The 13,639-nt window shown below is 43.9% G+C and overlaps 1 protein-coding gene across 2 annotated transcripts in view; it reads left to right on the forward strand.

Annotated features, from left to right (window-relative positions):
* Positions 1 to 13,639, forward strand: part of HOATZ (HOATZ cilia and flagella associated protein) — a 54,012-nt gene that overhangs the window by 20,638 nt on the left and 19,735 nt on the right. The window contains exon 4 of one of the 2 annotated variants that reach the window (XM_068242844.1): positions 10,573 to 10,632. The exons of the other annotated variant lie outside the window; for it this stretch is intronic. Coding sequence (XP_068098945.1) covers positions 10,573 to 10,632 — 60 coding nt within the window. The remainder of the gene's footprint in view (positions 1 to 10,572; positions 10,633 to 13,639) is intronic. 2 annotated transcript variants of the gene reach the window in all.

Raw genomic sequence — 13,639 nt, forward strand, 5'->3', positions numbered from 1 at the left:
GATCGGCGGCGGTACGTATGACAGGGGAGCCTTTGGAGAGCTGCGCGGGGGCTTCTAAACTGTGCGGCGACCCGACGGGGAGCTCTGGGGGTCTCCTTATGAAAGGAGACCCCCAGATGCTGCGGCGACGACGTGTGTTAGCTAGTTTAGACCTGCTTTTTGCAGGTCTAAGCTAACACTCATGTCTGAGACATGATAAGGGTAATTGGATTCCGTGGTAAGAACTCGCTGGGCGATTAAATCGCCCAAGCGAGTTCTTTTCCGCCTGGGGGGGGGTCTAAAGTTTAATTAGATTAGGCGATGCACCCATCGCCTAAGTTAAGAACTCGCCAGTGCTTAGCGCTGGCGAGTTCAGCAATAGAATATGGCCCTATGTGTCTGAATTACGCATCGGTCTACATGTGAAACTTGAACATGCATTTTACATAGAAATTGGGGAGAAATTGACCATTATGCTACCTGCATGCTAAAAAATAGCACATTTTTTCTCTTCTGTGTCAAAACCACATGCGATTTCTACAGGTAAAAACGCAAGCGTGTAGTAGGCACTCAGCCTTGGGCTTCTTTTAGCCTTTTACAAAAAATCCTGGTGGCTCTCGTTGTACATATTTTTCCTGAGAAGGCTGTAATATTATTTAGTGGATGTCAGCAATGGCACCCTCTATATTTCTTTAACTGTCTGTGTTTTATTCCACCTACAAGGAACATATAATTTACCATTCATGTTCACTTCAAAATCTATATATCTATATTATTTTTTTAAAATTTTTTTCTTCAAACTTCTATTGCCATGAAATTGCCTACCTCTATTGTGAAGCTCTGCCCCGCCCACTGTCTACCATGTGACAGCCCTCCCATTGTAACTACACTGTATACCAGTTTACTCAAGCCAAGCCAACTCCATGACATGACTGACCGCATGACCAAGCAAATGCACGACTTGTATTTTCCAAGCACCATCCATCTGAACGACCAATTAATTTGCATACTGCGTGCCCAAGCGGAACAACGGTGCGCATGATATGCCTACATTCAAAACAAGTACAAGTTGTTGAAATGACTTGTACACACGTGGCCAACTGCATTGCACTGCTCTGATATCAGCCCAATAGTCATGTGAGATGATCTGCTGGTTAGATCGAGCAAACCGCCTGTTATCAGTCATTCTTTTAGTCAATTGCCATGCCGACACATGCCCAACTATCATCCAACAGAAAAAATTTGCACAATAGTTGGGCGGAATAGTTGCACATGTGTACGAGCCTTTTGGCTTACTGAGGAGTAGTGTTGGGCGAACAGTGTTCGCCACTGTTCGGGTTCTGCAGAACATCACCCTGTTCGGGTGATGTTCGAGTTCGGCCGAACACCTGATGGTGTTCGGCCTTTTAAGTTCAGGTTCGCCCCGAACTACTAATTGGCCGCCGAACGGGGCCGAACAGGGCCCCTGTTCGGCCGAATACTGCCCCCCTATGGGGTCGCAGGCATAAGGGGGGAGCATGCCCCGATCGCGCGGGGGGGGGGGGGGCAGAAATTCCCCCCACCCCCTCCGCTAGCGCTACCGTACTACTGCTGAACCGCCCGCTGCCCGGCCTCCCTCAACGCGTCACTCTCCGGACTCCTCCTCCTCAGTCACTCACTTCACAGTGCCGCCCACTGCCAGCCACCCACTACCACCGGACCGGTACTTCCTGAAACTTTTGTATGGGGAAGCGGGCAGAGGGGGGAGCGCTAGCGGAGGGGGTGGGGGGAATTTCCGACCCCCCCCCCCCCGCGATCGGGGCATGCTCTCCCCTTATGCCTGCGACCCCATAGGGCCCCCAAAAGCGGGATGTTCGGGGAGTTCGGGGTTCGGCCCGAACATGCCGAACATTGCGGCCATGTTCGGCGAACTTTCCCGAACCCGAACATCCAGGTGTTCGCCCAACACTACTCTATGATGTGCATCTAATTGACTTGCGGCTTGTAGTAATTACTGATGGACTGTTGTTGTGCATGTGCTGCAAATGCAGCTTGCATCTGTAGATAGATATTACCTGGTAGATTATTTTCAATTTGTAATTTTTGAAGTAGCTCGCAAGCTGGAAAAGTGTGAGCACCTCTGGTGTAGGGGGTCAGGATGGAAATGCCCACAGCCTAGTAGTCAGTGATGGCTCTCAGGAACAAGAAAGAACCTCAGCAGGACCTGGAAGTAGCGAGATGGCGGGGATGTACAGTAAAAGCTTCTCAAACGTAGCCTTGCTTTTTAACGTTTAAAAAAAAAAAAAAAAAATTGCACCAATTCTACATTAAGACACTGATCATAGCTGTCATTTTCAACTAAACATATTCTGTCTTTTTATGTGCACTGCATTCTGCTTCTTTCCAGCAGTTCATAACCCGGTGACCACAACTCAACCAAACTGGCACATTTTCTGTCATTCCAGTAAAATTCATGATTTAATTTAAAAAAAGCTAATTCTATGCCCGGGACAAGAGCCAGCCGCACAGATCTTTCTAATCTTTATAGTAGACACTTGCAGAGCCTGCGTTGTGCAGCTTTGGGGCATTCTGCAAGTCAGCAGATAAGGGCTTCCAATTAATTGCTGGAGTAGTGCTTGGCTTCCATTAGGAAACATTAAACATTTCTCTCCAAAATGGATTCGCTGAGATGCTGTTTCTGCTACCGGTGTGTTTCTGGCCACTCTGTAGGTTTCCTGACTACACTTTTATGGGTATGCAAAATTATTTATAAAACCTTAGAAGAAATATACTTTTTATGGACATTATTGTCATTTATGCATTATTGTTTGTTTTTTCTTTAGTACCGTAATTGTATTAATTTATGGATAGGATTCAATTTAACTGTTTTGGATGGATTGCCGGTTAATTGTGCCTAATATTTTACACAAACTGTTTTAATGTTTTTGCCATAGTAAACAAATTGCAGTTTTCTTGGTTTACTGGAACAGATAGTTTTCTATTTAAAGAGACTCTGTAACAAAATTTTCAGCCTTCTATCCTATAAGTTCCTACACCCGTTCTAATGTGGTCTGGCTTGCTGCACCCTTTTCTAGTTGCACTGTCTCTGTAATAAATCTAATCTTCTTTCCTTTGTCAAGCCTTGTCGAGGCAGAGAGGAATGCACTGCTCTGCTGTGACAGGGAGAAGTTATACACACCTTCTCCACGAACCCTGCAGGCTCTGAGTGTGTGCTGTGTGTATGAGTCAGACAAGGTCTCTGCTCACAGCCAGCATCTGCAGGCTCAGGAGCTGTGACCATGTGAACAGCTGTGGGTGCAGAAAGATCAGTTCAGAGCTCAGACAAGCAGCTAAGGCAACAAGTGGTGTAACATTCCAGCAATCAAATCACATTTGAGAGGAGCCTCTGCAAACAGGCACCTGCTCTGATTATGTATTTCCTGTTTGGCGGCCATCTTCATTGTTTACAAAAACAATTAATAAAACAGTGATGTTATCACCAAGAAAGCAGCAGGATCAGCAAAAATGTCGCAGAGGGGGCTAGGAGAAGCCAACAAACAGGCTGGTACATTTATTTATTTAAGATTTTCACAGTACAGATTCTCTTTAATATAAACAGCACCTTAAAGAGAGTCTGAAGAGAGAATAAATCTCGCTTCAGACCTCATAGATAGCAGGGGCATGTTTGCCCCTGCTAAAACGCCACTATCCCGCGGCTAAACGAGGGTCCCTGACCCCCCAAATCCCCTCCGTGCAGCGGGGGATTACTTCCTGTTTGAGGCAGGGCTAACCGCCGCAGCCCTGCCTCACGTGCGTCTATCAGACGCGTATCTCCGCCTCTCCCCCTCCCCTCTCAGTCTTCCTTCTCTGAGAGGGGCGGGGGAGAGGCGGCGATGCGCCGCTGATAGACGCGACTGGAGGCAGGGCTGCGGCCGTTAGCTCTGCCTCCAGGAGGAGCAAAATCCACAACCAAGTTGGTCATGGATTTTGCAAGGGGGGATTTGGTGGTGAAAGGACCCCCGTTTAGCCGCGGGATAGCGGCGTTTTAGCAGGGGCACACATGCCCCTGCTGAATATGAGCTCTGAAGCGAGATTTATTCTGACTTCAGAGTCTCTTTAAGAAGCATACAGTAGAGACTGCTAGTTAAATTCTAGCTCCAGAAAACATTTGTGCATTTGTTTTGAATAGTGTAAAAAGGGTTTAGAAAGTTTTCAGGGGTTCTATTACTGTTTTTGTCCCTATTGGAAAGATTTACCCACTTCCTGTGCCTAGGACCCTCATGGAGATTTTTTGGTTTTAATATGAAAACTGGTAGTCTCAAGGACAGGAGATGAGTGACTGCAATAAAACTTAGTCGAAATCGGACTCTTTCCCACTCTAAGGCTCAACACACACCATACAATCTTGGTTGTTCAATCTTACCACTTTCATGTAGTATAAGAGCTTATCCAATCAATCATTAAAGATATTTTCAATCTGTTGGCCCTTATACTACATAGATTTGGTAAATCTGTACAACCAAGATTATATGGTGTGTGTTGAGCTTAAGGGCTCATTCAGACTTATGTGCGGTGCTGTTAGTCATTAAAGTAAACCATAGACCAAATAATAGAAAGAATCGATACTTACCTGGGTCTTCCTACAGCCCCATAAGCACGTCTGAGTCCTACGCCGTCCTCCCGATGTCTGCCGTTCAGCCGCAATCAGCCCGGTAACTGGCTCAGTTGGGTCCAGTCTGGGTCTGCTGCTCATGCGCAGAAGACCCCGACTGACATGACTGAACCAGTTACTGGGGCAGATTGAGGCTGAACGGCAGACAGCGGGAGGACGGCGTAGAACTAAGATGTGCTTATGGGGCTGGCGGAAGCCTCAGGTAATTATCGATTCTTTCTATTATTTGGTCTATGGTTTACTTTAAATGGAACCTTAACTGAGAGGGATATGGATGTTTCCTTGTTGAGGGGCTGTGGCTAAAAGTATTAGAGGCAGAGGATCAGCAGCAGAGTCAGGCAACTGGAATTGTTGTAAAGGGAACCCAAGGTGAGACTAATATGGAAGCTGCCATATTTATTTCTTTTTAAGCAATACCAGTTGCCTGGCTGCCCTGCTGGTCCTCTGCCTCTAATACTTTCAACCATAGACCCTGAACAAGCATGCAGCAGGTTGGGGGTTTCTGACAGTATTGTCAGAACTGACAAGATTAGCTGCATGCTTGTTTCTGGTGTAATTAAGTTCACTATTGCCGTCAAATAGATCAGCAGGACTGCCAGGGAACTAGTATTGTTTAAAAGGAAATAAATATGGCAGCCTCCATATCACTTTCACCTCGGGTTCACTTTAAAAGGAAAAATCCATATGCTTTTCAGTTTAGGTTCCCTTTAAGCACTGCACATAGTGTACGCAACACATGTAACATGAAAGTCTATAAACTTTCATGTTACCATTCACAATACAATCTGCATCCCCATAAGTCTTCTGCATTTTGCGTTTCTACATTTTTGGGTACTTTTTTTGCAAGCATTTGCATTTTTGGTGCATTTCTGTTTTGTATTTTTTTTCAATAGTTTTTCAAAACAGGGTAAAATACAGTATCATATTTAATTAAAAACACATCAAAAACACATGTAAAAACGCAGTCCCGTGCATCTCCATTGAAATATATCATGTGCGTTTTTGAGAAATATGGAGCAAGTTGTGTGTTTTGAAAAACGCACATTGAACAACACAGATGTATGTGATTCTGCCTAGTGTGCTCCTAGCCTGAGGAATGTTTCAACAGTGTACACAAGCTCAGCTGGTCTTTAACTTCTCAAAGCAGCCTGAGATGTGCAAACAAAAGTTGTATGTGGATCTGACGTTGTAATGGAAACTCCCCCATAAATTTCAGTTGCAAAAATGGTCTTAAGTTCAATTACACTTGAGTAATAATGAGTAAAACTTTAAGTTAGATACTTATCTAAATAGAGGGAAGGCTTTGAATAGCATGGAGCCTTCCCCTCCCTCCATCCAGCCCATCATTCCAGTGCTGTTCAGGGTGTGGCTATTTGACCTACTTGGTTGAACAGCTTTTCGGAACTCCTCCGGTAATTTATGGAACTACTCATATCCCCAAGTAGTTTCAAGTACACTTAAAGTCGTCCAGTGCACATTGCAATGGTTCTTTGGAGCTTCAAAGTGCTGGACAGGTAGGTACACATCATCCGGTCATATGAATAGCAACAGATCAAAGCAGAGAATTGAAGAAAAGAATCAAAGCACAAAGCTTGCAGTTAGGACAAGATTTGGGACAGCTAATTGGTGACGATGAGGTACATAGAGAGTATGGCACCATCTCATGTGTTTTGCTTGGTAAGCGTGGCTGTGCCGCAAAGTGTAAGCCAATATCCTCCAGAAATCCACCCATTATTATGTGGACTGTTTTGTTGCGATTGGTCCTGATTCTATCCTGATTATTAGCTGGTAGGTCTTTAGGTACTTCATCCTACAGCCTTTCAACAAATTGCCTGTTTCCCTGGAGACCATCTATGATTTGGTGGCTTTTGTCCAAGTGCAACTTTAAATGCAACTTTATTATAAGGTGGGCCTCTATAAATGATAATTACTGGGTACTGGTGACAGGTATTGCTTGCAATTCTATTTGTATATTGACAATATTTTATTGATGCTACTTGTATAAAAAACTGTAGGTTTTAAGGAGGTTATAGAAGCATGTCTACCTTTGCTTTTTAATTTCCCATATAGAAAGTTGTAATAAAGTATTTTTTGCCTGAGCGGATCTTTTTTACGTGTGTGTGTATATTATACAGAGGGGCTGCAGCACACAATAGGAAAACAGTGATGGGGCTCTTGGTCACGCTTTAACGCGCTTAAGCTCACCAACTGCACCAATGTGTCCCCAATCTGGTGAGTCCTGCTATAACAATGCTAGTTTTTATTAGCTTAGAAGTGGGAACTGTTTCAAAAGCCCAAGAGTCAACTAAATGGGAGAAAAGGAAATCAAAAACACCTCACCTTCCAACTAGCTGCTGACTGAACTCTCTGAACATGTGCATTCCGCTCATTTATATGCTTGACTGTGCTAGAGGTGGCCGTGGTTATGCACGCTCACAGGAGAAAATAATATATACCAGGGGATGAGCAGCACAAACTGAATTACATGCAATATATGCAATGATTATATATATTACACCTTGCAAGCCGTCAGATCACAACATCCAGTTTAACTCTAAACTCCCTCAACATAGTTGTTGTGGCAATGTACTGCCCAATGTAAAGGTCCATCTCCAGTGCTAGTGCTTGTTCCCTCCATAACCAGTAATCCATGCCAGTGTGATACTTAAACAGTCGGAGGCCCCCCTTGCTTGTCCCTTAGCTGTGCTGTGTAAAGGGGCCCATACACTGAGCCGATTAGCGACCAGTCGATCGATCAAAATCGATTGATCAATCGATCGCAATTCAATTGACCAATCGATCTGCGGCCGATTTCAATCGATCTGACATGCTGGAAAATCTAGGTCGATCTGTTGAGATTGCTTATCATTTTGCATTGGACCTAATGGAAATCTGATGGCAAAAAATGCCATCAGATCAATTTTCAATAGATTTCATACTGAAATCTATTGGTAATCTGTTCCTAGTAAAAAATGTTCCTAAACACATCAGATAGATCAGAGACCTATCTGATGATCTATCTGCTGCTAATCTAACAAGTGTATAGCCACCTTTAGGAAAGAATCTATGCCTGCATACAGTGGCAGCTTGTAACAGCAGTACTGCCAGATAATCAGTTCCACCAGCTACAGGGTTCTTGCTGGATATGAGGCGGTGCCATGCACCCAGGCATTTGATACAGATTAGTTTTACACAGCAATGCAGGCTCATTTATGTTAATAAACACGGGATGTCCTGCGTTTAGTTAAAAAATAGGCCTCTGGACAGATGTTTGCACACAACTGCTATTTCAGTAACCGCTCAGCACCCCTCACTGCAGTCCAGTGTCACTCAGACAAGAGTTGCAAACTTGCCAAATAATAGCAAACAATTTTAATAAATCCAGTAGAGTTTTTTGAAGGGTTATTTATGATCTCCAGCCCAGGAGAACCTCAGTAAATCAGACCCACATTTATATTGAGATATTGTCTTCTGCCAATAGTGTCATTTCCTTTTTGGGATTTCACCCAGTTAGAGGAAAAGCACTCCATGATTCACTGCTACTTGCAGGAAGCCATAGTCTGTTGTATTGCTTTCTTCATTGATCTGGCCTGTCACTCATGTTAATCAAGTCATCTGTTTAGTAGAAAATAAGGAAAAGGTTGCTGTGGGTGGACTGCTAGGCGCATAGTACTGAGGAAAGTCTATCTTCATGATCAGACTAGAAAAATAATAACTGTATTTTTAAGTGTTATTTAGCTTATAACCCATTCTGGCCATCATGGGATTGCTTGCCTGATATGGTTAATGAATGTTAGGCGATATTCAAATTCACAGGGTCTCAAACTGCATCCTGTTAACCTCCTTGCCGGTCCAATTCCCGCCGGCAAGGGGGCAGCGCAGCACTTTTTTGAAAAAAAATGTTTTTCAAATCATGTAGCGAGCCCAGGGCTCGCTACATGATAGCCGCTGAGCGGCGGAGTCCCCCACCAACTCCGATCGCAAGCAGGAAATCCCGTTCAGAAGGGGATTTCCTGCAGGGCTTCCCCGGTTGCCACGGCGACGGGCGGGATGACGTCATGGACGTCGGGACGTCAGAGGGAATCCCGATCCACCCCTCAGTGCTGCCTGGCACTGATTGGCCAGGCTGCGCAGGGGTCTGGGGGGGGCGGCGCGGCGGGTAGCGGCGAATCGGTGGGTAGCGGCGGCGATCACGTACCACACGCAGCTAGCAAAGTGCTAGCTGCGTGTAGGAAAAAAAAAATGTGCAAATCAGCCCAGCGGGGCCTGAGAAATCCTCCTGGGCAGGTTACCCCGAGCTGAGCTCGGGATAACCGGCAAGGAGGTTAAAGGTCTAGACAGATTTTCAGAGGAAAAGACAGTTTGCGTTCAGTAAATTAAACATTAATGAATTAAATAAAAAAAAGTAATTAAATCAAAACAAATTTTCCTTAACAAGTTGATGTTGACACCATAAGGTTCCATCTATACAACGTATTTACTCATGTGGATGCATATCAAGAAATTTTGAATCAGAATCATACCATTTACTGGCTAATGTAAATCTTCTAAGTTGGCCAATAAATGGTATCATCCTGATAAGAAAACGTATTGCTTTTACTGATGGCTAACACAGTACAATACTCTACTGCTACTACTGTGGATATATTTGTTTTTATGTGCCTTTTTATTAGTTTTTTTTATATATATATTTTGTGTTGAACCTGGAAATGCTTTTTTTCTATTGTCTTGGTATTGATCTCTGAGCTTATTTTAGTAAAGCAGTTATCTGGTGTTCAAGATGACAACGTTTCACATATGTGCGTACAAGCTCTTAAGATGTAACTCCAGTCTTACCATAGACCATAATGCCCTGTTGTTTCCTATTTGCTCTCTCCACATCACTGATATCTCTGCCCACTTTCCCATTATTCTTGCACACCCAGCTATAGGCGTCCCTGACATTCTATGGTAATGCGACCATCCATTCAGGTGGACTGCCAGGCTTACCCCCACCACATAAGGACATTGTATCTGTTGATAACATTGCCTTCCATGCTCTGAGTGCCCATTAGAGGCCACCTTGTGCACACACTCTTATTGATTATCAGTTGGTCTAATATATATAGACTGGGTGCATAACAATTCATCCTTCTTAGGCTACATTACTTGGAGCACATTCTTGTAAGATTTTTTAGATCTTACCAACATTCTTAACCTTATTTTATTGAATTAAAGATGGTGTTTCATCAGTGAGGCCTCACAGGATTGTTGTACCCTGATATCTTACAACCCCGTATTGGCTAGGAGACCTCATTCTCTTCCCCACACAACACTTTCCCTCTATAGACTAACAGTGGTTGGATTGTGTACTGATTAAGGGCACCGCCTCTGACCAGGATTTTGAATCTCGGCTCTTCCTATTTAGTAACCCAGTACTTATTCAGTAAGGAGTTCTCAGGCAAGACTCCCTAATACTGCAACTGCCTACTGAGCATGCTCAAGTGGCTGCAGCTCTCAAGCACTTTAAGTCTGACAGAAGAAAAGTGCTACAAATGTTGGCATTATTAGCAGGTGAAGGAAAAATGGTAAGTTAACAGTGCCCCTGTCTGTGCTGCCTCCCATGATCGTCTATGGTAGAGGGAAGAAGGCATAGCCACTCCCACTGGCAAAAGTGGGAGGCAAGGTGAGCAGCAGTAATTACCATGTACCCTTCCCTTAGGATAAAGTAGAATGATATGTAATTAACAGATTATCAGCCCCCCAAGCTTCAGAAGCAATGGCCAAATTCTGTTATTGAGGGACTTTCTAATGGAATATCTAATGTTTTTTGTGTATTTGTTGGCAGATCATGGCCAGGATTACAAATATCCTAACAATCTAACCATGCTTTTGAAGAATTCCATTACCACTTCTATAAGCAAGTACTGTATGTTGAAGTTTATTTTCTTGTCTTCCCTAAGGCAAAAAGAAGAGAAGAAATTATAACACTCTTGAAAAAACAAAGAGAAGATCGTATTAAGGTAATTGTAGGGATTGGTTTTACATAAATATGTAATAGATTAGGAATTTTATACATAAAAGCTTTTTTGAAAGGAAAAAAAATCTGCTATATTTTACAGGTCTTGCATGCAAAAGATCATTTGGCGTTTAACAGGTTAACATTTTTGTAAATAAAGGTGTTATCTTGTGGAGAAATAATATTACAATGAAGATGATGTTATCCATTCAGTCGTATCTGACTCTTGGTGATTCTATGGGTCAGCTCTCTCCATGCTGTCCGATTTTGTACCTTTTCTGCCAGTTGCCTTAAAGCGGTATAAAACCCTGACATAATATTCAATAAAAACATGTTTTCCTACTTTTTATATGCCATACGGTTATCATATTTACAGTTTTTTGCTTTGAGAGCTGACTGCATTTTATTAATAACTGGTTTTATTCATTATGTATTGAATTCAGAAATGCTTTGAGTCTCTGTCTGTGTCCACCAGCTCCTGCACAGTCACATTCCTTACTCGATACATTTAAGTAAACACAAGATAACAATCTACACTTCGGATGCATCCACATTTAGAGCACAGAACTTTCCAGCCCTGTGTGTAACCCTTTGAACGCTGTTCTAGTAAAAGAGAAATGCTGGTTGTTTATAATATGCTGTAATTAATTTTTTAGAGCAAAGAAGAAATGCTGGCTTTTATTCCGCTTTAAGCTCAATCATGTGTCAGCTTTGATGGTGTTAACGCAAAGCGGTCTCTGGCGGCTTTGTCGCCTTTTGCCACTGATCAGACCTAGGATTAGGTCTTTCTCTAAGGAATTTGATCGCATCACGTGGCCGAAATATGTGTGTCTGAGTCTGGTGATCTTGCCTTCCAGTGACATGTCTGGTCTTATATGTTCCAATACTTCTTTGTTCGTCATCCTTGCTGTCCTTGGAGTGCGAAGCAACCGTCGCCAGCACAACAACTTGAAGGAGTCGATCTGTCTTCTATCTGCGTTTCTTAGGGTCGAACTTTCGCAGCCATGCATGGTTATGGGGGAAACAATGGCATTAACCAGTCTACATTTGTTTATAATGCTAATGTAATGCTATTATTTCAATAATATTAAGGAAAGGTTTCTACACATCTCGGGTGGGACTTTGGCCCACTCCTCTTTACAGAAACTCTCCAACTCCTCTAGATTTTTTGGGCTGCCTCATTGCAACTACAAACTACAGCTCTCGCCCCCAGATTTTCCTTAGGGTTGAGGTCTTGGGGATGGCAACGCCACACCGATAACCAGTTAGCTTGATAGTGTACTGGTCTTTGACCTGGGTTCAAAGCCTGGCTCATGCCAGTATTTGAAATTGTAAGGAGTTTTGCCAAAGCTCCCTAATGATTCTGGTTGCCCATGGAGCATACCGTAAGTGGCTGCAGCTCAGAAGTGCTTTGAGTCCACAAGGAGAAAAGCTCAATATACTGTAACCACCTCGCGGTGGGAGTCCCCCAAGGCTCGGTCCTTGGCCCCTACTGTTCTCCTTATACACATCCTCCATTGGCAAGGTTATCTCCTCCATGGGTTTTTACTATCATCTGTATGCAGATGACACCCAAATCTACCTCCACACCCCTGACATATCGACCACTACCATGGACAAGGTCTCCTCCTGCCTATCAGCCAACTCCTCCTGGATGTCCGTTAGGTTCCTGAAACTAAATCTAGACAAAACGGAATTTATGAACTTCCCACCCTGGCCATCCCTGAACCTCCCAGATGTGCATGTCGCTGTTAACCACACTACCATTCGCCCTACCTCTCAAGCCCGCTGTCTCGGTGTCACCCTGGACTCCGCACTCTCCTTCACTCCCCACATCCAAAACCTCACAAAGTCCTGCAACTTCCACCTTCGTAACATCTGTAAGATTCGCCCTTTCCTGACCTCATCCATGCCCTCATAATTTCCCGCCTCGACTACTGCAATGCCCTTCTGTCTGGTTTCCCTATGACCTGAATAGCCTCACTGCAGTCCATCATGAATGTGGCAGCCAGAATTATCCACTCATTATCCACTCCTCCCATCGCTCCACCAGGGCGGCTCCCCTCTGTGAATCCCTCCACTGGCTTCCTATCCAGTCCAGAATCATATTCAAGATATTGTGTCTGACCTACAAATCTGTCCACAAAACCTGTCCAACCTACATTTCTGATCTTACTCAGAGGTACACACCTAGCCACTCTCTCCGCTCCTCCAATGAACTTCGGCTGACTGCCCCCTGCATCATACAGTCCCATGCACGCCTCGAGGACTTCTCAAGAGCTGCTCCAACACTTTGGAACTCTTTACCTCCACCCATTAGGGCAGCCCCCTCCTCCTCCTTCAACATCTTCAAGAAAGCCCTCAAAACTCACCTTTTCACTCTGGCCTACCACCCCTCACAATTGCTCTAAACCCACAACTGAACTCTGGTCCCTACCTTTCGTGTCTCTACCTCTCCTTCTAGATTGTAAGCCTTTGGGCAGGGTCCTCTTCCTTTTGTGTCCTACCTGATCATGCACCTCCATTACTGTGCACCCATGCTATGCACTTGAGTGAACCTAACTTGCCTAATCTCCATGCTCCATCCAGTGACTGACTACTAAGCATTACCTTATACTCATGCTGTGCTGTGTGATCTGGTTTTCTTGTATTCCTGTATTGTCATATTGCTGTATGTCACCCCTAAATATTGTCTGTAACCTAAATTAATGTTCAGCGCTGAGTAATATGTTGGCGCTTTATAAATACAATAAATAATAATAATAATAAATGTTTTCTTTAGCCACTTCTTTGTTGCCTTGGCAGTATGTTTTAGGTTGTTGTCATGCTGAAAGACCCATCCACAACCCATCTTCAGTGTTCTGGCCGAGGGAAGAAGGTTCTTATTTAAGATTTTATAGTATATGGTCCTGTCCATTGGCCCCTCAATGTGTGAAGTCATCCTGTACCCTAAGCAGGAAAAAAAACGCAAAGCAAAATGTTTCCACTTCTGCGCCTCATAGTGAGGTTGG

Source organism: Hyperolius riggenbachi, chromosome 6 (assembly GCF_040937935.1).
Source record: "Hyperolius riggenbachi isolate aHypRig1 chromosome 6, aHypRig1.pri, whole genome shotgun sequence".
NCBI lineage: Eukaryota > Metazoa > Chordata > Amphibia > Anura > Hyperoliidae > Hyperolius > Hyperolius riggenbachi.